At 42.1% G+C, this 27,696-nt stretch overlaps 1 protein-coding gene and 1 pseudogene across 2 annotated transcripts in view; one reads left to right on the top strand and one right to left on the bottom strand.

Moving 5' to 3' along the window:
• Positions 1-3,071: 3,071 nt before the first annotated feature.
• The window catches only part of TMEM178A (transmembrane protein 178A), a 60,965-nt gene continuing 36,340 nt past the window's right edge, over positions 3,072-27,696 (top strand). Inside the window, exon 1 of the mRNA XM_053589632.1 lies at positions 3,072-3,620. Coding sequence (XP_053445607.1) covers positions 3,221-3,620 — 400 coding nt within the window. The 5' untranslated portion in view covers positions 3,072-3,220. The remainder of the gene's footprint in view (positions 3,621-27,696) is intronic.
• Positions 17,188-18,004, bottom strand: LOC128584597 (PRELI domain containing protein 3B-like; annotated as a pseudogene). The gene has a single exon (XR_008379694.1). The product of XR_008379694.1 is annotated as a PRELI domain containing protein 3B-like (transcript).

A 27,696-nucleotide genomic window follows, 5' to 3' on the forward strand; every position in this document is an offset into this window, starting at 1 on the left:
CATACAGTAACACACCAGGTGGAAATTCTCTGGCTCCAACCGTGTTACATTAGGATACTGTTGTTCTCTGAAGGATGCACTGGGGATATCAGATCTAGAGATGGCAAAGAGAAATTTAAGACACAAGCAAAGTTTGAAAACATGAAGATCATAGCTCAGCCAAGGCTGAGACGTGCTATGTGTTCTGGCTGGATATTTGATCTTCTACCATCTTGACTCTAAGCCAACCTAGATGCCCTCATACACTTGTCTATATTCTGCTTAGATTTTTGCTTTCATTCATTTGCAGGTATCTAGTTGATAATCAGTTGTTAGAATGTCAACCTTATGATTTTAAAATGTAGGGAAAAATACTTATTTTGCTGTGACCCCAAATATTGAAGCCTCCAAACATATTAGGCACAAAATCAAAGAGATATATTCTAACTGCAATGCCAATATCTCTAGCAAAGTTGAACTCACCCTTCAAGAACGAACTCAAAAGTCACTGTCTCTACATAACCCGCCTGACTCCCCAAGGCTGTTGTTCTCTTCATAGTTCATGGTCCCATGACACTTTCTTGTTCCTACTATAGCACTTGCCCCTTGTTCCGTCTACATGTCTGTTACTTGCCACTAAATTAGAATCATCTTAAAAATGGGAACCATTTATTCATCTTTGTATTTTCTCACTCCCCTAACAGATGGGGGCTTGGTGGGTGATAGTTCATTGCTGGAAATATCCAAAAGGGAAAATTTTAAAACATAGACGGAACAATGTACAGTTGCTGTAGCAGAGCCGGTGCACTCATATGTCACATCCCTGCTGGCACCATTAATGCTGTACCAGCAGAGGCAGTGCTCTCATTACATACTGCTGGCCCATATTTGTAATGTGTGACATTTTTTATGAAATGCTGTCAAGGGCAATCCATCATATAGTAACCTTTGGATTATATGCTGAGATTGGTCTTAAACATAGACATAAATAGATAATGCTGTTTTCTAAGAAGAGTAGGATCAAAGAGTTCTGGCTAGGAAAATGAGACAGAACAGTGTGTTCTTTTAACTTAAACAGAAGTGCCTCAAAAAGAGATTTTCTTCTGTCTAGCTCTGGTTGGGGACAGGATTATTGCATGAAGATGATGAGTCTGAAATACAGCTGAATATTTATTTCTTGTAGTACATCAGGTGAGGACTTGAAAAGGAGATGAGCCCTTACTTGCTAAAGGCTTGACAACCCCTGGACTTGCAAGCTTTGTAATAACTTTATCTCAATATATATATTTATTTAAATAAAAGGACACATGGCAACTTGAGTGAATTTCAGATGTCAACTTTGGACTCAGTTAAAGGTATTCTCTCTGTGTATCCATAAAGATCTAGATTTCACACGTATTATAGAGTATAAATAAAAGAAAGCTTCTAAGTCTCGTCATTTTTGTGTAAATCCAGATAAGACTCCTTTGATGAGCTTAGTGTTTCCTGCTAAGGAAAAGCTTATAGATGAGAGACACACTAAAATTATAATCCTTTGTCTTCCTTAATTAGACTAGAACTCACCGTAGATCTTGCCAAAGCTCTGAGAAAATCCAGGCAGTAATTCACATGGTCGGGTCAGCAGACTTGGGCATGGGAGTCTGGTATGATTTGCTTAAAAGAGGCTCAGAATAGGTACCCAATCTTCATCAGAAATATACCCTCCGAAGATGCTTAGTACAAGCAGCAATGAAAATAAATCCCAGCAAGATTCTTAAACCACCTGTACAGATGTCATTCCAGAGGAAGTATATGAATCATATTAATACCAATTGATGTGGGACACTAATTAATAAGTTCCATTAAATCACCGAGTAATGACATTTAGCATCTAATGAATGCTTCATAATCTCCTGATCATTAATATTTCAGAGCATAAGAACACAAGAATTTCCATCTCTGGAGTCCTGCCGCAGGGTTTTCTGTCTGGAGCACGTCCACAGGATGTTAAGGGGCACAGAGTGTATCGGTCCTGACTATACCACATAAAAATTAACTCCGAGTACGCTGGGTCCTAACATCTCATTTTGGGGACCAGGTATCTGCCCACCCGCCACTGCTGACGGCCCTTGGAAGATCCAGGCTCAGATGTTGACTCGGGTGCGTAGCTTGGCTTTGTTGTTGACCCTGCCAGCCCAGGAGAGAAACTTGCACAGGAGAAAATCATTACTTTGATTTATTACTGGGGCTTTTCTTTATTCAAAGGCAATAATCATCTCACAGAGCAGGTGCCACTGCCAGCGTTTATTGATCCTAGGCTCTTCTGGAAATTCCAGGAGGCCGTCACTCTGGGGAAATGGAGGTAGTCAGTGAAAAAAGAGTCTTGTCCGAGCAGGCTGAGATGAAGTGGGGGGAAATCTCTGGCCATAGCTCTGTCGCTGCAGTGACACCCGGTGCGCTTTCTTTCAGAAGAGGGGCTGGAGCAGAGAGAACGCTTAGAGGTTGCGGTAGGCGAGAGAGAGGGAGTGAGAGCAACCACGGGAGAGCTGCGGGGGTCCCAGGAGCTGCATCCTTCAGGCCGCAGTACAAAGGGTCTTCAGCTCCAGATGGAGCTGTGGAGTTAAAGGCTGCCGCGCAACCCGGCCTGGAAGGCATTTGCTCCTTCCTAGGCACAAAACGGGACCCTGATCAGAATCAACTTGGGCAAGTGACAGGAGCGAGCGTGATGTTGGTGGAGGTCTTTTAAGGTCGTCGGAGGGAAGCGGACCGAAGGGGTGTGCTGATGAGTAGGTGGAGAGAAGCGCTGAGATCGGAGCAGGGATACAAGGCGCAGGAGCCGGGAAGCAGAGGGACCCAATGGGTGAGGAATGAGCCAGAGGAAGAGTTGAAGAAAAGTCAGGGGAAAGTAGGGACCGGGTTAAGGGGAGAGACGAAGATGAGGGCGGTGAGGAGAGATTAAAAAGGGAAGAGGGTCCGCTGGAAAGAAGGGCGGGCGGACAGTCGGCGGCCGAGGTAGGGCGAGGGGCTGAGGAGGGAGGAGGGCAGGGAAGTGAGAGCGGCGCGGGGCGCGCAGGAGCCGGCCGGGGAGGGGGCGCCGGGGCGGGCCGGAGCGCGGGCCGGGCGGAGGGCGGGGAGGCCGTGGGAGGCGGCGGGGGGCCGGGAGGGGGGAGCGGGAGACAGCGAGCGCAGCCCAGGCCAAGTGCATTGTGTCTGGCGGCGGCGCGCGAGCCCACCGGCGGCCGCGGCGGGCGGGCGGGCAGCCATGGAGCCCCGGGCGCTCGTCACGGCGCTCAGCCTCGGCCTCAGCCTCTGCTCCCTGGGGCTGCTCGTCACGGCCATCTTCACCGACCACTGGTACGAGACCGACCCCCGGCGCCACAAGGAGAGCTGCGAGCGCAGCCGCGCGGGCGCCGACCCTCCGGACCAGAAGAACCGCCTGATGCCGCTGTCGCACCTGCCGCTGCGGGACTCGCCCCCGCTGGGGCGCCGGCTGCTCCCGGGCGGCCCCGGGCGCGCGGACCCCGAGCCCTGGCGCTCGCTGCTCGGGTTCGGCGGGCTGGACGCCGAGTGCGGCCGGCCGCTCTTCGCCACCTACTCGGGCCTCTGGAGGAAGTGCTACTTCCTCGGCGTCGACCGGGACATCGACACCCTCATCCTGAAAGGTGAGCGGCGGGCGCGCCCCGCGCTGCTCGGGCCCTCCCCGCGCTCCGCCGCCCCGCGCATTCTTCCACCCTTCCCCGCAGCCTCCTCGCTTTCTCCCCTCGCCGTTCCTCCCTGCGTCTCGCTCCCTCTTCTGTCTCTCCCGGCTCTTCTTTCGTCCTCACCCCGCGCTTCCTTCCCCCTTCCCAGGTCTGCGCCCCCCGCCCCCGCCCGTCTCCTCCTTCCCTGCCTTGGCTCCGCGGTCCCCTCTTCTTTCCCTCTCTCGGTCCTTCTCGGTCTCCGTGCACCTGCCGGACTTGGACGCCTGTGTGCGTTTTCCTCGCTCTACTCCCCACAAGGGTAGCGGCCGAAAGACGCGACTTTGCCCAGTCGGGCTCCTTCACTCAAGTTGTGCTTTCTTTTTAGAAATACCCTTTAGAAGAAAAGGGGTGCACGCCTCGGAGTGGGGGGAAGGGTTTCCTCTTGTATTGTGCTGACGCTGGTGTCAGAGGGACTGATGGGGGTCATCAGCCTGGTGGGCTGATGGGGACCTGCAGAGGCCGGAGGAACCTTCCCCCAACACAAGAGTGCGGTGTTTGTGTGGACCAGACTTCAGGTGCCAGCGGAAGGCAGGCAGGACACCGCTTTTCTCGGTCCTCTCCTGTCCTCTCAGTGTCCAGGCTCACCAAGGGTAGCCGAGGGGAAGAGATACCCTAACCCTTTAAAGTAGAGCTGTCCAGATTTGGACAGGGAGTCTCTGCAGACCGCTCTTCTTCGTGTCACACCTGTGAGGTTGTTCTGTTGTGTTTGGCACTGAGTTGTGCAGCAGCGGTTGCTTTCCCGGAACCTGTGCAACGCCTGGCTTCCCTGCATGTCATGAGGTAGTTTAATTTAATTTTTTTTTTTTGTAATCCCATTCATGTGAAAATAGTCTACGTGACAGTTCTATTTGGGAAGTTTCCTTTTTAAATTGCAGAACTTGACCCCTAATATAATTTTTCCCTCGATCTAAGATGAAAAAAAAAATCTCTTCTCTTGGACTCTATTCCAAAAAAGAAAAAATTCCCAAGTCAGTACATTTTAATATTTAGTAGCCATGAAAGAAGGCAAACCCACACATTTGTATTGAATTACAACTTGGAATGGAATGACATAGAAAGGAGGGGTTTACTAACGTGTTGGCCTTGAGAGTCACGTTGGTTGTCATATTATTCATTTCTCAAACGTGTCAACTTCCTCTTCCAATGGCTAGCTCAGCTGGGGACTGCCGTCCAAAATCTGTGCATGGAGGGCCCCAGCACTTTTGGGGGAATCACGGTAATCTTTCTTTGGGAAGTGCCCCTTTTCCTTCCTTTCCTAACTCGCACCCACATTTAATTTCTCTTCATGAAGATGCTGCATAATTAATTCTGATAGTAGCACAGTACATGAACAAATTGTAAAAGCTGAATTTGGAGGCTCAGTTATGGAATGCTCATTTAGGCAATTTTGAAAGCTAAGCAGTGTAGTCTGTCTTTGGAAATGACAGAATTGCATTTCCTTACACTCTTTCTATGCCTGGAGTATTTGATTGCATGTAAATTGGATATAGAGTAATGCCTGTAACAGCAGAGCAAAGTTCAACAGTAAGAGAAGCACCCTCACAAAACACTGCATGGCACCTCTGGAAATGCCGTGGTTAGCTGTGATGTCCAGTTCCTGGGAAGTCCAGAATCAAATAATCACAGACGTGGAAGGACTTTAGAGGTCATTGAAGCCAAACCTCCATTCAGTGTTCAAACTTCCTTCTACATGCTGACACATGGTTGTCCAGCCCAGTACTACTGCAGGGCAGAACTCACATACCAGTTAAAAGAACTAGATTTTTCTAGTGATAAATGTGTATTTTAGATCAAAACAATCTCTGACTTACAATCTTGTTGGTGTTTAGCCAATCCTTTGTATAGAACACCAAAGAGTTTGATGTTGTAAGCAGAAGATATGGGCTCCCTTGTTGGCTCTGTTGCTAAATTGTGGTGTGTTCTCAAACAAGTATCCTGGGTTCTTTGGCCCTCAGTTACCTTTTTTTTCTTTGGCTGGGGTCTGGGTTTGAACCTGCCACATCCAGTACATGGGGCTGGCACTCTACTCCTTGAGCCACAGGTGCCGCCCAGCCCTCAGTTTCCTTGTCTTTAGTATTAGGAAGGCTGACTATTCTTTAGAGAATCTTCTAGTTCTAAAATTTATCATTGGTGTAATTAATATCAATGTAAATTTAGTGTCTTAGGAAGTTAATGAGCTGACACTATTAAGAAATGGGAAGTTTGGAGGAAGGATGAGCACCAGTACGTTATAGGGTCATAATTGGTCGTTTGAGAGATAGCCAGACGTGCCTTTCAACATCACTATTAACCTACCTTGAGTTAGTTATGTAAGTCTTCTGGATCTCAGTTTTATCAACTGTGAAATGAATGGATGACATGAATAGCTTTAAAATTCTGGTTCTGTGAATAATTTGAGAAGAGAAATGTCACCAACATTTTCCTATCTCAAACAGATGATTTGGGCACCCATGTTAAATAAACATTATTACCTTTGTTTTGGCATCTGATGTTAGTGACTGTGGTATGAATTTCTTAAATGAGCCATATAAAACTAGAAAATGACATTACGTCTAATTTAAAAATGTGGATAACTAGAGTCTCAAGTCCTAATCTTTTTTCTCTGAATTACCTTGTTTATGAGTCTTAACATCACTTAGAAATTTTAATTATAGGAGTTGAATAAAAGTTGATTCAGATGGGAAAGCGAAGAGGGGTGATAAAGGGGCTCAGGAACTGCCTGGCATGTTTAGTGAGCTTTTGGGAGGAGAAAAGTTCAGCCTCTTTTTCCTGTGGACCTAGAGGTGGGTAAAGGTTGCAAAGACAAAAATGTACACTTGATAACATGGAAAACGTTCTCACAATTAGAATTGTTTACAGCTCATACTACCAGAGGAAAGATAAGTATTTCTGAGAGATACAGGGGAATTAGAAGCACATGATGTAGGCAATGAGATATGAGTTTAGAAATATGTATAGATTCTATAGTATTAATTTAGACAGATTACATGAGCCAGAAAAATGCACTGATGCCAATGTAACAAGTATTTGTGGGAATCATCAAATTTTTATTTTTACCCTCTCTTTATGATTCTAGTTCACTGCTATCTAGCCTAGACCCTAGAAAGGTCTGGATTTGACTCCCAACTGAACCTTCAACAAGAATGGAGGTAAAGTTGTTGATAAGCCCATTATGAACTGATACTTGAACTGATGCTGCTCTACCAGGCTAAGAACCATTTACCAGCACAATTTGAACATAATTATTTTTCTAGCAGCAGGTTTTCTTAATAGTACTATATTGACCAAGCCATGTTGCACTATATTGCTCACCAGGTTAACATGAAACTTATCAAATGCTTTAGAGATTTTAGGTTAACATTGAATTTCCCCAGTTTACTATCTAGTTCACCCAGTGCCCATTGAAAGCCTATCATGTGGCAAGTAATACTAGGAAGATTTTGGCTACACACATAGGGGTTCTTTTGTGTTTGAGTTGGCCATTGACTCTGAGTTATTCTACCACAAGTACCCTCTTGCACCACTGGCTGACTTTTAATGCCAAGAAAGCTTTGCTGGTCAAAGTAAGAACTGGCTCTGGGAAGTATGCAAATGAAGTCATCCCCCACTCAGAAACATGAATGTTGGAATAGTTGAACAGAATGGATTTAAAGCTTGAGACTTCAGGTCACTGGGATTTAGGGGGGTTTGAAAGAAGCCTTTATGTGTAAAAGTCTGTAAGGCAAGTGAGTGTAACATGGATTATATGAAGATACCAAGAAATGATGGGCAGCACCTGTGGCTCAAAGGGGTAGGGCATTGGCCCCATATGCCGGCGGTGGCGGGTTCAAACCCAGCCCTGGCCAAAAACTGCCAAGAAAAAAAGAAAAAATACCAGGAAATGAGAAGGGGTGACCTAAAGATAGGTTTTTCCTTCCTTCATTTATTTATTCAACGAATAGGTATTGGAGCGTCACGTATTATAGGTGTAAAAGATACTGGAATGGACAAAAATGGATACAAATCCTTGCCTTCATAGAGGTTATTTCAAGTAGTGGAGTTTGTATTTTCTAGTGGGTTATATTGTAACCACTCTTAGAAGGTTATGGGAAGATTACCCGTCTAGAGGAGGGGAGCATTTTGGGAAGGCTGGTAGCTCTGATGAGTAAATGACAGGAAATTCGGTGCAGAGTAAAGGAGTGCTGTGCCCTTTGAGGGGACTCCCAGCCTTTCTGTCCCAAGTGGAGTACAGTATTTCAACTACTGGATGAATAGTTAAGACAGGAGGACAGATGGAAAGAGACTCAGTTGGAAACATAATGTTTCTTTCAGTTACTGAAAACACTGACTTTAATAAATAAACATGGATGAGACTTCTGAATACATTATGTAGAACTTGGGCAACATCAATTTTGACTAGAAATGATTGTCATTGAAGTTATATTGCAAGTAACTGTTCTATTAGCCTTAACTTTAATTTTTAAAAATTTTAATTAAAATTTATCATGAACACCGTTACTTTTCAAATATATGCACTTTGTGCTGTAAATCAAATTCTAATATTATATATTGCCTGCAATAAACCAAAGGAAAATTAATATTGTAATGTTTTATTTTTATGAAATGAAAAGTGATAAGATTTCAGAAATGGGAAGATTATAATTCTGTGTGCGTAATGTAGACTCATATAAATCACTTGGGATTGAATTCTTGAAACTTGAAATAAAATATGTCCTTGTGGTTTCAGAGAACATTTTTCCTTTAATGAGATAAACAGATATCAAAGACAGTGGGACATAAATACTTTGTCATTTCGGTCTCTGTAAGAAAGGAAAGTAAGATATTTGGTAGGAATTCATTGGATCTGCTCTTCACTCTGCTAATGATTTATCTGCTTCCCCTGTTGCTTATTTCCCACGAAATTAATAGTCTGTACAGGACCCACCAAGTCCTACCTGACACAGAAATAGATTGATGATTTTCTTCAGCTCATTTGTAGACCAAAGTATCATTTGTGTTAGAATAATTATCTCCCAAGAGCAGATATATCTATAGAAGCTGAGAAGGCAGCGCTGTTTATCCTCCTTGACCCAGTAGTTCACAGATTATTCTCAGACCTTTTCTTGGGCTAGAAGATGCTGCTGGCGAAGGGATCACTCAGTTGGGGGAGCAGGGTGGCTGGGGATGTGATTAAAACTTCCTGTTTCTTTCTCTCTTTATTCCTCAAGGGAAGTGGTCTCTGAAATTCTTTGGAGTATTCCTCTATGCAATTTATATTTATTCATTTAAATTATGTATATGGACTGTACTATCATGTACATCATAAAATGTAGGCAAATGCAAATTTTGAAGGAATATGGTAATACATAGTTATGGTTAGAAGTTTTTCATTCCTCCTCCCAAAGAATTGCTTGTGCACCCCGGCATGTACACACCCCGGCATGTACACACCCCACTTTCAAGACCACTTCTCTCACTGTTCATTAGCAGAGTCAAGGCTCATCTGAGCAAAGGAAGAAGGGATATTTCTTATCATGGCTAAAATTTATGATGAGTATCCCAGTGTCCTGTTATATCACACACATTTATCTTGCACAAGGGAAAGGAGATGCAATTTATTTCTGTACCAATTCTGACTTAGGCACAGGATTAAATGAGCCCTCTTTGATTAAACAACTGCCAACTAATTCTATACAACCTTAATGACTAGATTTGTGGTTGGCTCGCCCCACAGTGTGTTGAGGCTGAACATAACCAAGTGTGATATTCTACGTTTCAACACATTCTATTGCTAATACTCATGGCAGGTTATCTTGCACAGAAATACAATTCTTGCCACCGTGCCATCTGCACACAGGAACTGTCTTTTAAAAATAATTTGTAGACATAAAATGAGATGGTGTTTAAGTGGTTTGTGATCAAAATTGCTAGAATCAATGCCATTTTCATTTGCTATGTCTCATGGATAACATTTAGCAATGGCCTTGAGGGGAAAAAAGGAGGATTTTGCTATGTCATAGGAAGTTCACACCCAATTATACCCAAGTCGCTATGATTTTTTTCCCTTAGCTACTGATTTTTCTTCTTCATAGCTCAAAAAAGGCCCTTAAACCCCATCAGGCAGACTGCTCATAATTGCAAATGTTCTTGATTGCTGTAAAAGATAAGATTTTGTTGGGGGAGCATCTGGACATTCCATTCCACTGAGGGAATGTCAATGCTATGGTGAGATCCCGGGCAGGGGAGTGGGAACATTGGAGAAATTTTAGGCAGGTCATAGACAGTTTCCCCAACAGTTACCGAGAGTTAACTCTCTTTTCATTTCTGTGTACACCTGCAGTGTTGTGCGCTCCAGGTTGTTAGGTTGTAATCACAGATTGTGTAATTACAGATTACCAGATTATAATCACAGATTATTAATACCAGCCAAACTTCAGTTGACTAGCTCCTCCTTTCCTCAGCATACCTTTCTTATGTCCACCTGATCTTTCAGGGAAAGTTCACTTTCCTTCTTTGATTTTTCAATTGTGTGAACATCTGGGATCCTTTTTGTATGTGTTATTTGCTGGTGAAAAGAATAAAAATAATCTGATTTTATCAGGTCATCATCTTTGGTCCTTCTCCCCACTCCCTATAGCAATGATGGCATGTAAGGAAAAAACTGAAAAGAACCGAAGTTCTTTTCAGATTGGCAAATAATACAAATAGCAAATGTGTTTCCTTTGGCATAAAACAGCTCGGTATTCTGGGAGGTAATTCAGAGCAGATCATTGCTTTAGGCTTAGAAATGTTTGTTTTTTTTTTCTCTCCCAAAATCTACCATTGATATCATTAAAAGCTTTGCAGAGATGATAGTAAAGATTTTTTTTTAAATCAAAATAAAGGCATTTATTTGTGAATAGAAAAGGGACTTTATCTTTCCAACCTGGTAAAATTTATGACAGTTTATTTTTTGCTCTCTCATGGTGTTTCCCTGGGGTTAAAAGTGGTTGCATTGATTAATCTATTTTATTACAAGTTTTAATCAAAAGGATGTAACTGAACTTCTCGGAGCATGAGAGAGTGAGCGTCCACCGTCATGGAGCTGACAGCCTTTGTTTGCTGCAGAGTAACAGGGAAACTACATGCTGCACTCCATCTTTCTTGTAACTCAGCCAGATAGCTGATTGCAGACCAAACAATAATGTCATGGGGACACCCATTAGGGAATGCATTAGCAAGTGGAAAAGGGGGAACAATGCAAACCATATTTTAGTTTCCGTCATCTTGAATTACTGAGGACACACTGAATTATTTTCTGTAACTTGCTGCATGTCCCCAGAGTTCAGACTTTTTAATATTTTGTTCATCAGTAAAAATCAATCAACTTATTTCTTTCCTAAGATCCTAAAGGATATAACACGTTCCCTTTTGGTTTCACCAAGTTATTGGACATTATGCATGTAGACAGGGAAGAGACTCCAGAAATATAAGTAGGACATTTCTGAGTGTACCGATAATTCTAGAAGGCTTAATTGTCTCCTTATGACAGGTCACTCAAGTGCAAATCAACATCGCTGCTTCCATCTGCCATGCAAATAAGCATTAACTTGCACACATTGGGTCTATGACAGCAGAATGAGCTGTGTAGGGGCAGTGGTGAGTGGAGGCTGTATTAGGCTTGGATCTTTTTTGTGTACATTGCAAGGAATTTTTATTTGATGTGGGGGAGGTGAACATTTGTTTCACTCAAAATCGTCAACAAATGTTATGAGTGTTAGAATTTTTTTTTTTTTTTAAATAGGAAGCTGCTGCTTGGTGAAAAACCCAACTGTTAAATCCTCTAGGTCCCCTGGTGGTTTGTGCTTTCCCTAACCAACCCCAGAGGAATGAGGAAGAGGGTCTGAGTTCTGGGAGTGGACTGTTGGTTAATTTGAGTTTGAATGCCTTTTCTCAAGCTCTCACAATTTTGAAAACTGCTTACAGTAATGTTTACAATTGTCATGGAATTTTAAGTATGTGCATCCTGTTAAATATTACTCAATGATGTTATCCTGGAAAAACAACAGAATTGATCACTTGTCATGTGATCGCAAAATTATGAAACACATCATCAGAGCAACAGTTTGATACAGCAGAAGATAAACTGTAGAGGGGAAATGAAACGTAAATTATGAACAAACACCAAATGGCCATTTGGAGCTTGGTGTTTGTCCTATGTCACTTAGACTTAAGAGTCATTCATTTTAGGTGATTTAGTCATTGGTATCTAAAATATTCTAGGAAAACTTTGCCTGGTTTTCAGACAATGGAAGTATTGGTTGGAGGAAGCTAAAACTCACAAATTGGGAAACTTCACAAACTTCACATATTGGGAACCTCAAGACGATAGGCTGAACTACAGAGTGGCAGGAAAAGCAGCGGTGACTACTAACATGAACAGTTCTGAAAAATATTGTCTTTTCCCTCAGGTGTTTGAAACAAACAAAACACAAGACACAAGGAGACTGTTTACTGTTCAGCAGTAAAAGATAAAATGTAGCCAGAAGTTGTCTGCTGGAGAAGCATCAAAGTCATGTATTTCCTTCCTTTTTTCTCAAGGGTTACCTTTTCTTTCTGAGAGAAACTCAAACTGGTAGAGAGAAAATGAGTAAGCACATGTAGAATCATTTCACAGAGTTGAAAGGAACTCTGTGATCCTCACTTGATTTTTATACTATAATGCCCTTGGTAGGTGATTTGCACTTACGATATAAACTCCTGTCAATTACGCGCAAATCCTGGCATATTAGCAGTAACGGCCTCCAATTCTCTCCGAAAGCCTATTATCAGATGCCTGTGAGTAAGGGGGATGTTATTAGCAGTAATGGTCTTTAATTTATAAAACAGTATATTGTTTGGAGGGAGAAGGCCCTTTGACTTCCTTATAGAAGAGGTGGGGGTGGAGGCTTTATCCAGATTGTGCATTTTTGAAGGTGGGAGTTGCACAGGGAGCTGATGGATATTGTGGGCATGGGTGCTTCAGCCGCTAAGTCATCCCTAGGCACCACCACTGCTTTGGAAAATTGGCAGCTGTATAACTCATTACCTGCTAGTCCTCTGAACAGATTCCAAACACACCTGATTTGGGGAAGTTAAAAAAAAAATGACAGGAGAAATCTTAAAAGGGCACAGTTTAGTATGCCCTCCAAATGTGATGGAGTTGTTGAAATAAATAGTTGTTGAAATAACACTGCTAAGTGTTAAACAGATTCTCTTAACCATGTATACAGATGATTCTGCAGTAATATGTTATGGGGGAAATTGAGTGCTTCTTACTCACAGGCCCCAGATTTTCATTTTGAAAATTTGTGGCATGAGTGTTTTTTAGAGCATGTTATTCTTTCTAGATTATCACACAGTTCTTGTTTTACACTCTTTCAGGTCTGTTTGCAGGTTAAAATGGCAGAGCTATTTTTTCCCCCGGTCAAGTATTCTCCTATATGTGTAGTTTCCTGGAGTTGTTTTTATTTCTAAAAAGGTCAAATACAACAGCATTTCTGATTAGGTATAAAACATTAGAATTCATTGGTCAGAATTGTGTCGCATGACCATTTCTAACCCAATCCCTGGCAAGTGGAATGTAATTTTTAAAAATTTAATTAATAAGTGCTTGGGTAAACATTTATCCACTCATTTAGGTGGGTTTAGTAGTTAAGGATCTTTTAGTGCCAATTAACAAAATATCCAAATAAAAAAATGGGTTAACCAACAAGGAAAAGGTATTATCTAGTGGTGTAACAAGAAGTCTGGAGAAAGCCTGCACCCAGGCTAGCTAATTAAGGAGATTCAGTGCTTTGGGGTTTTAGCAGACCCAACACAGGCAATTTACCTTGAGTCTTGTCTCTTTCTGGTCATGGGAGTTCTGTGAGTCACTTTCTCACACAGCACAGTTTAAAGGCTAGAAAATAGGAGAGCACGTGCCCCTTTTATGATCCCTTTTTTATAATAAATGTCATTTCCCGGAAATCAGCTAACAGACTTCCCACTATTCTCATTGGTCAGAATTGTGTCACATGACCATTTCTAACCCAATCCCTGGCAAGTGGACTGGAACAGCTGTGATTCCCTAGACCTATCAAGCCTCGGTCTCCAGGGATTGGGGAGGGGCTTCCTGACACGCGGACCAAATCTGGTTTCTGTTAAAGGAAGAGAGGCTGTGGAGTACAGGACACGACCGTGGTGCCTGGTGCAGCAGGGCCATTCAAATGGCAGTCCCATCCTACGTGTGATTATTCCATAGTGGGACAAGACTGAGAGGAGAACCCAGATACCCTTTCAGCTCTTTGGGATTTACTGCTTTCTCTCTCCACACCCTGCCCTGATGGGCACACGGAAATGCCCTATGCTTTTTTTGAGGAGGAGGAGATATCCCTAGTGACCCAGAGATTTGCATGATTGTTGCTAAGGAGTTTTATTTATAATTGCACTTTTAAAATGGAAAATGTACAAATTCGTTCATTTTAGGGCATGTTAATGAACTCTAAGATTAGATGGTGCAGTGGCTATAAATTTAATACACATTGGATTGCTGAGGTCAGCGGCACAGCATTTGTACCCACCCACCCTTTTCCCCCAAACAGAAGTTCAGTGTACTATGGAGAAGAGCTTCATGGACAGCATTATTCTGAACATGCTACCCCACTGCACAATTTGATTTCATGCCAGCCCACTGCACCCCTCAAGCCGGTTTCATTTATAAAATTTGTTCAAGTGGTGATATGACTTGTTTTAATTTCTTGATTTCTTGGAGGAAAACACCACCATGCTCATCACCACCACATCAACAACAGCAACAACACACTTCATTTGCATCCTCTGATAACTGAGTGACCAGCACTACAACTTCTGAGTGCATCCATAACTACAATAATTTAAGAAAGAAAATTACTACATCATCACTCTTTGCCATTGCTGGTGTGTCGATGATGGCACATGTTCAAAACTTGAGAAACTAACCAATTTCAATTCTAAGGAATGCCACTTTACTCGTGTCTGTATTGGACTGTAATAATCCTTGAAATTCGTGTGAAGAATTGTTTGCTTTAGAAATTACAAACTTGGAAGGCCTGTACGGAAGCAGTTGTTTGGCAAGGTATGTTTCTGTATTTGGAGGAGGCTGGTGGAGAAAGGGTGTGTGAAGGCAGGAATGTCTGTGTCAAAACACTCTAGTGAACCTCATATTTCCTGATGGATGCTCTTTGGCCTCTTGTTCAACACCATGAGGCTGATTTATTAAAGCTTGATAGTTCCTCAGAGCTGGAGTTGTGAAGCAAGAAAACAATCTGAACTGTTGCAGATGGGCTGAGCTAGCAGGATTCTAGCACAGAAGCCTCAGAAGATGGTGTAAAGCCACAAGGTATGTGGGTGGGCATATATTTGGACTACCAGATTGCATGCCAACTTGTAGGTTCGAAAAGAAAAAAAAAAGGAAGGGAGCAGGCAGGAAAGAAAGGAAAGAAGGTAGGAAGGCCAGGAAGGAAGACAGGAAGGAACAGATGAGCAAGTATTTGGTAGATCTTTGGGAAACCATCTCTATAGGATATAGTTTCCTTAAATAGCCTCTAGGTACATTTGACTTTCTAAAATACAATGTTACGTCTTTCCTTTGGCTATAAATATGTGATGGATTCCTCAATAACTTAAGTGCACCAAATAACCCAGCAATTCCCCACTAGTAGGCATATATACCCCCAAATTGAAAACAGGTGCTAAAAACTTACACCATACATAAATGTTCATAGAATTCACAATAGCCAAAGGATGGAAACAATGCGAATGTCCATCAACTGATGAATGTCGATCCAGGGAGCCTTATGCAGCCATGAAAAGGAATGAAGTACGGATACACGCTGCAACATAAATGATCCTTGAGAACGTCATGTTAGTGAAAGAAGCCAGACACAAAGGCACATATTGTATGATTCCGTTTATATGAACTATCCAGAATAGGCAAACCCACAGAGACAGCAGGGAGAGGAACTGGGGGAGCTTAGCAGGGATGGGGATGTTCTTTTGGGTTGATGAAAATGTTCTGGAGATTGATAGTGGAGTGAGATTACATGATGCATTGTGTACTTTAAAAGGGCTAAAATGATAAGCAAAGCAGAACATCCCCACATCTCTGATGGTTTCCTGTTGCTCACAGCTACAAATCTAAACTTCTCAGAAGGTGACACAAAAGCTTGGTTGTGTGTTTCTGCTACCTTTCTGGTTGCATCCCCAGCCGCTGTCTATGAAATCCAGGGTCAGCTACCTGTGACCATTTGCTGGTCCCTCAGTACACCTGCCCTTCCACATACATCTTCATGTTATTGCAATCCTGTTACTCTGCCTGAAATAACATCCTCTCTTGTCCATCTGGACAAGTGTTACTCTTCCTTGAAAGCTGAGTGCCAGGGTTATTTCCTCTCAAGCTTGCCTGGCCTTTACCCTCAGCCCCTTCCTTGTTTCCGCAGAATTAATTGCTTTATGTGTGTGTTGTACATACCTCTATGATAGTACTTCCTTCCTGTACTGTAATTTGTTTCCTTGCTCATTTACTCCTTCCTTGAGGGCCGGAGACAGATGCCACCCACTCAGTCTTGGGCATACGGTGATCTTTCCACAAAATGGCTATTAAAAAAATTGCCTTGCATTGGTTCAAGTCACAGTCAGGTCCAATCCATTTTCTTCTCACTCCAGGGTTTATTTTATTCAATTCAAGGACAAAGAGAAGTGAGAACTATTCTCTGTTTTTAAAGACTAAGATGTTAATTATTAATTCAAAGGAGAAGAAATACTTGGCATTGAAAGTAGTAGATGTAAAAAGAAAGTCAACATTTACACTTTTATTTTTGAAGTATTTTAAAAAATCAGTGTAAAATGAACAAAAAATGCTCCTTGTTGGAGATTTTCCTCATAAAATGTTCTTAATTCTTTTTTTTTATTAAATCATAGCCGTATACATTAATGCAATCATGGGGCTTAATTCTTAACTGCAGGATTATATTTTTTTTTATTTTTTATTTTTTTTGAAGGTAACACAGCACCTTTACTAAGTCAGAAAGCTTTGGCAAATCAATACAGTACCCTTTAATACAATAAAATCATACTTTTGTTGGAGCCATGTATTACTTTAGAGGTAATTTTCATACCCAAAATATTTAAGTATAAAACTAAAACACTGTGGTTTTTAATGGTGGTTTGTAGCAGAGCAAGTTACTTTATACAAAATACTATCTTTTAAAAGTCTATAATTTCTCCTTGTAAAGTGAGTTCCGTCATGCAGCTGCTGAAGTTTCCAGCAGCAGGTGATCGTGTGTATAGAAGAGGTGGCTCTGCTTTGTTCTGGGGTTGGTCCAAAGCCAGGTAGAGCTCCCGTGCATAAAGCCTTAAAATTCTACCTTCGGAGATTAAATGTCAATACCAATTTCCAAGTACTTAAAAAAACTGTTAAATTTTCACATAGATACTGGAACCCTCAAAATTAGACAGTCATTTCAAACAACACTAATTTCAGATGATCCCTTTTATTTAGAAGCCCTGCATCTCTGTTTTGATGAAAAGTCATATAGCCTTACATCAGCTTATTAAAAAAAAAATTATACCTAAAATATAGTTGTATTTTTTAAATAACAAATAAATATATTGCAAGCTTGTAGAGACCTGGTGGACCCAACATTATCTACAAACTTTCATTATCATTTTTCTACAAATGCTGCCGCTGCCATCGGAGTCCTTATGCTTCCTCTTGCTGAAGCTGTCAGTTCTTCAATCTCAGCATTTAATTTATGTATTACCCATTCCATTGCTTCTCGGCCTTTACTAGCATTTGAAGATATGGTACTTGCCATGAGTCCTTCAAGGTAACTGCTAAGGCTGACTCCTTTCACAGTGATTATGGCTTCTTGAGTCAAAATAGTTTTTTCTGGGTCCTGAGGATGTGGTTTGTATATAAGTCTCTCATCTACGGAAACCATATTTGTAAATGAAATATTAGTAGATTTAAGTTCCATTGTCTTCTCTACAGGATCAACTACAGAATGTTCTTGCACATATGTTTTGGTTCTTGCTGCACCAATAAGAGACTTCACAATGGAAGGCAGTCCCCATTCTGTGCTGAGAAGTCTATGGCTGTGCAACTTTCCAGAGTGATCTATGTGTCTTGTCCAACACATCAACTCCAACCACACTTGGGTTCATAGGGTTTGGGTATTTCTGCATCGCAGCTGTTGTAACAGTTTCCCATGGGTGGTTAAAGACGTGCTCCGAAGTCCAGATCTTCATGGTGCCAGGGGCCTGCGCGATGTCCGGGCAGCGCTAGGTGACCAGGATTATATTTTTATTTAGGTTTTCTTGTCTTTCTGCGCACCTTCAAGGAACTAACTCATCCTTTTCCCCTGTTCTCTCAGAGGACCTGGTTTGCGATGTATCAGTGATGCTTTGCTAGGTTCATTCTATGTATGTCCTTTTGTAGATTTGGTTTATTAAATATTGTTTATTCAGTAAAATTTTTGCAACTCCAGTTATATACGTCCCTTGACCAGAAAGCAGAACAGCTAGGACAAATTGCTGCAAGAAAGACTCTGGGTTCTGTCCTTCACCAGGCTCTTAACTCTTCTGCTGCTGTTGGACTCTGTTACTAGGCAGGCTTCCGGCGCTGGGAGAAGCCCGGAGCATCACGTGGGGCACCAGAGTGCTCTTCAGGCTCTTCAAGGACCAGTGTCTCTAGTGGCGTTCTGAAGTGATCTTCCTCCTGGCAAGTTTATTTTGCAGTGTGTTGACGTGGCAGGAGTCAGATTTGGGGTATCTTTCTTACTCTGCTGTTAACCAGCTATGGGACCTTGAGTAAGTCACCTCACCTCTCCAGATCTTGATTTTCTCATTAGTAAATACAAAGATTGGGATTTCTTACTGTTTTAGCTGGCTCTAATTATAGGAAGTCTAGAAAACGGCAGCTTAATTAACTCAGCAAAGTGTCAGGATGGGAAAAGGTTAGTTCTTTCTAGAAGTAGGTAAGCATTCAGACAACCCAAGTGAAGGGCCTGTTCCTGTTCTCAAATTGTTCACTCTCGTAGCTTTCCTTTGCTCTTTTGAATGTGGCCTGCTTTCTTATCACTAACTTAGATTTCCTCAGGGTTTCAGAGGAGAAATCAGAACTTTTATTTCGTTCCAGGAATTCTGTTCTGTGCGAATGTTTGCCATTTGGTTGGAAGGACTCAACTGTATAATTTTTCTTCTTCATAGATGATTTCATAGGGAATTGGTAATATATCTGATTTTAGGAAAGCGAATTAGAGTTTATAGTGGAGAGCAAAAAAGAAAAAGGAGTATACGCTTTAAGAAATTGCATAGCATAATTTAAATTTTGACTTACTTGCCCATTGCAACTTTCTTTGAAGAATTTTGAAAAAAATTTTGATGAAAGAAAAAATTCATATACTTTTTTGTGACTATAGGAAAGAAGTGTAAGGTTATTCCTTCCTTACTTCATGAGAGTATTTAATATTCATAATCCATGTGAAGTCAGAGAAGATGACAATTATGCTTCATTTTGTTCAAAAGTTTTAGAGATATGCTTTCTGATTTAATTATCCTCTGTGTTAACTACCTGGAAATTATATTTGATCACTTTAATTCATATTACAAATCTCGATTATTCATTTTAGTTCCTCAAATGCTATTTCTCAGTAACCTGCCACATACTGTACTTGGCATAACACTTAATATCATTGAAAGCCTTATTCAAAACTTTGAACATGACATGACTTTCCTTGACCCCTAAATTTCCTCTTTTATGCAGATGAAAGGACATACCTAGGTAAACCTATTTAGTCATAGAGGGCACGATGGATCTTTAACCTAACGCTTGATAAGGCCTGTTTTTACTTAAATTCTTCCACACAGAGCAGGCATTATGTAGACATGTCAATCATCTTAATCATCTCTAGTAAGGTAAGGCTGGTTCTTATGGTGAGAGCCAGAGTGTGACTCCTAGAGGCAGAAAATATATGACCTAATATATTGAACATACTTATGCATCTCTACCCTGTTATAAGCATCTTGGTCATTCAGAAGACTTACTTAGAAGATGATTTAAGAGGAAACAGTTTAGCAAAACTCTACTGGACAGTGATGGGGGAGGTGGGAGGGAGAGATGCCTCCATGGAAGGATGAAGGAGAGGGCATCCCATGGTCTTCACTTTGGTCTCTTGATTTGAAAATATGTTCCTTAGGATTTTTTTTTATTCTGTTGGGATGCTTGTTCATTCATTAGTTTTCTTTTACAAACACTAGGGCAGAGTGTTACAAAATCCATGGGAGATTATGAACTAGAAAACTGAAATTACTCTGCAGTACCCATAGAAGGAGGAGTGTGTTACTCAGGGAATGTAAGAAAAAGCTCCTTAAACTTACACAGCAACTTCCTTTCACATAACTCAAAATAGCTTTTACAAAGAGAGGAGATAAGTTCTTTGGCTCAGCAAATGTAATCAGGAGAATGACATTGGAACTGCTGGTAATTATCATTTGTATGAAGTGGAGACTTTGTCCAAGTAGGAGGGTGGGCAGGTGGAGATCAGGAACCCTGGGAACCAGGAGCTATAAGCCTGGTCCTAGCTCTTCCTGCTTCTTGGGGATGTTGGACAGTCATTTAAGCCTTGCTAGACCTTAGTTTCTCATTTTTAAAGTGAAGGGCTGAACATCATGCTTTCTAAGAGTTTATCAGATAATTACATTTTATATTCATTATATTTAGAGCATCAGGAAGTAAAGGGTGAGTTTTCCAAATAGCTAAACCCTACCTTTTACCTTTCTGTGCATGAAAACGTGTTTTTATTTTCAGTGAATTATGCACATCTCTGCCTTCTGAAACAGAGAGCACCAAATTTAACTTTTGCTTAATGACTCAAAGTTCTCACTATGAACTATGATGGAACACCTAGGTACTCTTAGGGAATGCAGAGGTGTGTAGAACTATTTGACTCAAAACTAAATGACACCTTTTACTATCCTTTAAAAAATTATTGCGCCTGTTCTGATTGCTTTTATACTAGTTGCTTTGCTAAATAATATTTCTTTGTACTTCTGTTGTCCGCCTGTAACTGTCCCTTTTTACATCACATTGTGCTGTTTTTAATGGCCTAGGAACAGGGGGCTATAGATGAAGCAACTTGATTTTAGCTTGATATATAAATCTGGAGTGAGAACAAATAGTCCCTTGGTGAGGTTTCAGGTGGTGCTCGGGCCAGTGAACACTTGGGACTTTAGTGCTGTTGCCTTTATTGCTTTATTGCCTTGTTTTTCTGTGTTGTAATAAGATCAGAGTATATGGCCCTTCCTATTCACTGAATGAGGTAAATTTTGGGGGTATCCTGCCTAGAGGAAGGAGAATATGAGGATAAGAGCAGTGCAAGAATTACAGAGCCCAAGGGACCTCCAGGAGGCTCAGAAATATAAAAGGGTCAGGAGAGGGTAGATTAGCAGGGGCGGTGAGAGTGTCCAGATGATTGACAGGCCTGGGCAGATCCCATTTGTGGGCCATCCCACCCAATCATCCCGTTCACAGCCTTGGTTGGCCAGCTATTCTCTACCTTGGCAGCCCATTACCGCCTACTTAAGATAAATCAGATACAGGGGGATTATAGTGGCAAAGGTTGAATTAGGACCTATGGATGCAGAATTTCTAGTTAATTGTTATTCTATTGATCTTCAGGGGCACTTGCAGTAGATTAAGAAAATGTAAATTGGTTATTCATTTGCTTTGTATTTACAAGTAAATGCCACTTTATTAGCTTGAAAAATAGGTATCACCCATTTCAGCATAAATTTGGACCCTGATTAATTTGCACTTGTTTAATCTGCAAGCCTGGCAATTTTGAGAAGCCTCCTACCTCCTCCATCTTCCCTCCCCGTAGTCTCACCTCACCCATCCAACAACAGCCAGGGACGTTATTTTAAGCTATGGAAGCCATATTAAAAATACCACTGGGTTTCTTTAAGCGTTTCTGAAGTTTTAAAGGGAATAAATAAAAATAAGTCCAGGCTCACACGAGGATCTCCTTTCTGCATTTTCTGGGCATCTGTGCTCTGCAGTCAGACCTGGTGCTGTTCTGGGGCCACGGTTTCCCTGTCCAGGAGGCTGGGGGGTGGGGGGTGGGGGAGGCTCAGTCTGGCCGGGTACAGCCTGGAGGGTCTAATTTCCGTAGTTGTAGTTTCATCTAGGATTGTGTTTTTGTAGCTTGTGAGAGTGACAGGGAAGGGTGTGTGTTGGGGGATGGAAACCCTTAAGGTGATCAGTATGGGAGTGAATTATTCCACAATTACATACCATTTACATCTGCTTTTTCCTTTCTTTGAACACAGTTAGTATGAATGAGGGCGGGTGCAGTGTGGAGGCAACTTCTGCCTTCTTTCTTCCTAATACCAGCCCCCTTCTCCTGTCTAGAAAATGTGTCATGAGTTGAGAATTCTCGAATTGCAGTCCAGAATTCTGGAGTTACAGTCCCCACTGTAGCATGCTCTATTTCCCAAAGGCTTAGGATTGACTTCTTTATTGATTTGGTTTGATAATCATGCAGTCTGTTGGGCTGTTTCTAATTATTTTGGTTATCTTAATTATTAGATTGTGCATGATCTGTTCTGTTAAACACCTTCTCAGTAAAAAGAATTAAACCAGTTGAAAAGTGTTATCTACCTAGTTCCTGTGTGCGTCTGCCTCTAGACCTTTGTGTCATGTTAAATGAATCATTTTGCTTCCCTGTTTTTCATTTTCTCCTCTGTGAACATGGAGAGAATGATATTTGTCTTGTGGCTTAAGATTTAGCGTCACTAAATATCAGGTACTATCAAAATGTAAGTTGTTGCTATCAGATTGATAGGGCCATCCAAGCTGACTTCCTGTGGTTTAAATCTTTATTTTTTTCTGATTACAAACTTCCATAAATACATGGTCCTTGTGGTAAATGAAGAAAACTATAAAGAAGGAATCAAAAATCATCTATAATCCTACCACTTAGTTATAGAAACCTGTTAAAAGATTTGTTTCCATCCTGTCTTTAGGCAAATATAGATACAAACACATATTTGAGATAATATGATATATATTGCTTTGTATCCAGCATTAAGCTACAAGAATTTTCTAATTTTAATCACTTTTAATTTCTGCATAGTATTTTGACATGTGGATGTGTAACCATCTCGTTAACTAATCTTTCTGATTCCATATCTCCTCATACCCCTTAGTTACACAACTGACAGAACCATCTATCTAAAATAAACTCGATCATATCACTTCCCTGCCTAAATCCTTCTGCAGCTCCTGATAACTTACTGGTGGGGCCTTGTCGTGTGGAGGAGGGAGTTCTTCCCGTCTGTTCTCTGCCAAGCGTCCCTCTTAGGTCCTTATTTCTCATCACTCTCCCTCTCACACTTTTTGCTCCAGCAATGTGGAACCTCTTGTTGGTTCCTGTAAACACCCCTTGCCTCTACACCAGTGTTTTTCAACCTCCTTTATCTCACGGCACACTCGAACTTATAGTTGAACTTCTGCAGCACGCTTAAATTATGTTGATCATAAAAGAAAAAGAGTAGCAAAAGAATATACTTACTGCGCTTTGAACTTCTTTTGAAAATAATTTAGTTCATATTTTTTCACAGCATATTCTTCTTAGTAAAGTATCACAAGAATGGAGAAGCAAGGATCCAATGTACTCGGTTCTAATATGAAGGCAGTAGATGATTTAATAGAGAAAAAGTTTTTTCTCTTAAGGGAAAAACTCAATCAATTCAAGGTGTGGGGCAGGGGAACACAGGAGTATGGATGGGGTGGGGGGTTACGGTGTATGCCACACCTTTTTTGGGGCAGGACACAATTATAAGAGGGACCTTACCAAACATGCAATCAGTGCAACCTAATTCTTTGCACCATCAATGAACTTGAACCAAGGAAAAAAAATTTTTTTTCACCGCACCCCCAAGATCCTCTCACGGCACACCAGTTGAAAATCACTGCTCTACACATTTGCTTTTGCTGTTCCTATGTCTGGAAGGCACCTTCCTGCTCCCGACGCTACCTGGACACCTGACTCTGACCGAGGAGGGCTTCTTAGCCCTCCTGGCTTTTCTGACCTCCCATCTGGGGACCCTTTTCTCTTGGAGGTTCTGTAATGGTCTGTATCTCTGCCACTTATGTTACTACCAGCTCCAACCTCGGTTTACACCGGGGTCAGGGTGAAATGCGGTTTGCTTGCTTGAGAACATCAATTCCGAGTGTGTCCACTTCTAGTGTACAATCTATGGTGACTTCTCTTGAGGCTCCCAATAGAGTTTCAACTCAGCCTTCAGACCCCTTTATGGTCTAGCCCCCACTTTGCTTTTCTAAGCAAAGTCTTCCTGAGGCACCCTTCCTCTCCACACCCTGGGCCTGCCGGCCCTCCTGTCCCAGGAGTGAGCCACTTTCTCCCCATAGCGCCCTGGCCACACTTGTCCTCCTGCTCATCCCGGAGCCCTCAGCCTTCTCCTTCCCTGACAGCTCAGTCACCCTGTTCTATGATCTGAAAACACTGCACTTCTCCTTTATATCACAGGTATCATTTTACATCTCTTTGTGCTATTACTTCAGTAATGCCTACATCCTTCATGAGACTCAGCTCTGAGAAGCTAGGGCTTGTGTTTGTTGTCATTCAGTTTACAGGCAGGATTGGACTGAGGGAAAATCACAGGGTCTGATAGCTAGGGTTAGACAAGCTCTTTAACAAATTGGGCTAGATAAGACTAGTTTAGCTAGATGGGGCTGAGTGGGGTAAGGCAGGAAGCCTGGATTAAAAGTTATCTTGCATTAGAAGTGCCTGGTCTCTTATACATACAGAGTTCTTACAATACCCTATGAGACAAATGCAGCAGAACCTCCATAGCTGACCACCTCCCTACATTGACCACCTTCGTAAGTTGACCTAATTTTCATGGACCAGACATGCCCCCCATGTCTATATCCTTACAGTAGGCCTAGCTTCTTGTGTTAACAGTTTGTTATGGTCCTTTGGGTAATCAACTTACAGAGGTTCTACTATATTATCAGTCCCATTTTACAGATTAAGCACAACTCAGAATTATTTGGCTGAAGGTCATAAATTTAGTGGGTAGTACAGATTTGATTCCATGTTAAGTCAACCTCCAGGATGGGGAGGCAAGGTGGAATGAAGAACATGCTGGGCCTGGGAAGTGACAGGCCTCCTGGTGTGTGGTTTATAGTGCTGTGTTCTTTTCAGGTATCTCCCTACAGGAGGTATTTTGGCAGCAGGCTGGCTCACCGTGGGTCTTAAACAAACCAGGCAGTGAAACAGTGCGGCTGGAAGCAGGGAGTGTGGGAGTAGCTGATTTCACCTCTATGCACTTGTGATCCAGCAATGATGAATGTTACTGTCCTGGACCTTTTGCACTGCCCTGCAAAGTGAGGGCAGCTGCTAGGCAGGGTGCCAGAGTGCCCTGGGAGCACTGTGCAGGGCATCTATGGGAAGTCACCCAGTGTTTGGACTTTGGAAAACTCAGATGATTCAGAGCACTGTGGGGAAACTGAGGTTGGCTTTCACCTTCCAGCCCAAGGCTGCTACCCCCAGAGGAGTCCTGGGAACTCTGGGATGCGCTAGAACATTGGATCTCTAGCCTGAGGCTTTGCAAACAAAGGCACTGCAGAAGACTTCTGGTAAAAGAGAATAATCTGTACAGGATATTGCCAGAGAGTTTTTTAAAACATCTTCAGAATTTTCTTAAATTAGGTTTTTCTTTTAATTACCTACTTATCCTTCAGAAACTTGGAATGGTCCCATTCCTTATCAACATATTCCTTGTCAATTATGCACAGGCTCAGGCTTATGGTGCCAAGGGTGATGCTTAAGAACAAGGCAGCTGGAATTGTTTCCCATGGGGTGAGGGAGTGATAGGAATGCTGATGTGCTGGGCTCTGGGCTGAGCTGGGGGCTGAGGGGCAGCCTAACTGAGCGCAGCAGCACCTGGGGGCAGGGTGGGGGGCGGATGAGGACAGAGACGCTGCAGACTGGTGTGTGCGTGGCGGGGAGGGGGTGCTAGGCTTTGATGTTTGTGATCCTGTCAACTCTGCCTACCCACTGCACTGAATCCCCAAATAGCTGATTTAAGGAATACTTAACAAAACCGCCTGCTGGCAATTTTTTACCCTCCTGTCCTGGTTGGCTATGTCATCCATGTTGGAGATGTTAATTCTACTTGGCCAAGGGGAGACTCTCCCTTCCTTCCTCCCACTGTTGGACCTCCCACTCCCACCCTTGATCTGGGGCTCTGAGATTTCAGAGAGGTAGAACCCTGTCCCTGACTGCCTCCCCTCTCCCGTTTCCACACTTTCTTCCCGCTTGCTAGTCAATTCTGCACCCCTTCCCTGTTCTTTTGTCTGCCTCAATCAGTTATTTAGGTACCTGAAAATCTGCTTGGCAAGCAGGGAATGAAGTTTTTCTATGCAGAACACTGGGCCGTAGTTTCCTTGAGTCTCTGTTTCTGCTTCAGTGTGGATAGAGGGCAGCCTCAAGGTGTGAGTATAAGAGCAAAGGAGATGGGAAATATACAGATTAATATGATAAGGGCAATGCTACATGTCAAGCCAGGCCTGTCTGCTGTGTCCTTGTCCCCTTGAAAGTATTAACTGGTGTAAGCACAGTGATTCTTATCCAACTAAGTCTGTTTAGGTATCTAGGAACTGGCTTTGGAGACAGATACAAATTCAATCCCAGCTATGGCGCTTGTTAGTTGAGGGACTGTAGGCAGATTATTTAAATTCTCTGAGCTTCAGTTTCCTCCTGGAAAAGAGAGGTAATTATAGCACTATCACGTAAGGGAAATATGAGTAGAGGCTGGCATATAGTCAGTCCTCGGTAAATTGGTGTCATCACAGTTTAGTTATGTGGCCTTGGGCAGGCCACTTAAATGCCTGGTGCCTCATTCTCCTTATTTGTGAAAGTAGAAAGGATGTCTGCTTCTGTAACTAACAGGCATGTGTGAGAATGCACTTTGAACAAATCATAACCTGCTATATATTAAATAAAAGCAAGATTATCATTTTCCTGTTATTATACTAAAGCAATTCTGATGGTCTCCAAAGTGTGTTTATCTGGCTGCAGATTTATATACTGATTTAGACATGCCTGTGGAGCTGTTTGGAGGACCCAGAATGTGGGAAATAGGGATAAAGAACGCTGAAGAAAGAGGACCCTTCCCCAACTGTCTCTTCCCGCTCTGGCAGTCACGGCTCAGGGATTTGGCTTCTTCGTACCATGGGCTCTTGCCACTGGAAAGTGCCGAGTGCCATCCTCAGCTCTTGTTAGAGTACGTCCTTGACAATGCATCCTATCTGTACATTTCCTTTCCCCTTTCCTTCTTTGGCTTCTTTGACCTGGCACCTACCAAGCCAACTGAATGTGAGAGGATGGGCTGAAAAAGTAAAAAGAAATAACAATTCAGACATGTCAGTTTCATTTGATCATTGCTTACCCTTGATTATTGCTTAGAAAAAGTTGAAAATATTGTCTCCAATCAGTTCATACTGCTTTTTGAGATTGATTTCAATGATCCATAAAAGCCTAAAAGTACACCTCTATCAATTATCAAGCCAGATATACAATAGATTCTCTCTTTAGATCCTGAAGGCTGGCTTTAAAGGGGCTCCTAGTTTCCATTTATCTTGATATGTATCTATGACACATCCTATCATAAATCCTGCAGCCCATCTGGTGTAAGGGGCACCAGAACATTGTTCATGATAGCAAGTTTGTTGAAATTTTTGTCATACTCTGAGCAGAGCTATTACCCTTGTCTTTATCTTCGTGAATTAGCTGTACCAAACATTGCTTTCCTAATAGTCATATATAGTGTTAATTAGTCAATTCAGCTTGATCCACCATTCATTTTCATAAAGGAAACAATCTTTTGAAAGTGTGCAATTAGAAGGATTCTATCAAGACACCTGGAAGGGACCAACAGTACATTGTCTTCA

This window comes from Nycticebus coucang, chromosome 4 (assembly GCF_027406575.1).
Source record: "Nycticebus coucang isolate mNycCou1 chromosome 4, mNycCou1.pri, whole genome shotgun sequence".
Lineage (NCBI taxonomy): Eukaryota > Metazoa > Chordata > Mammalia > Primates > Lorisidae > Nycticebus > Nycticebus coucang.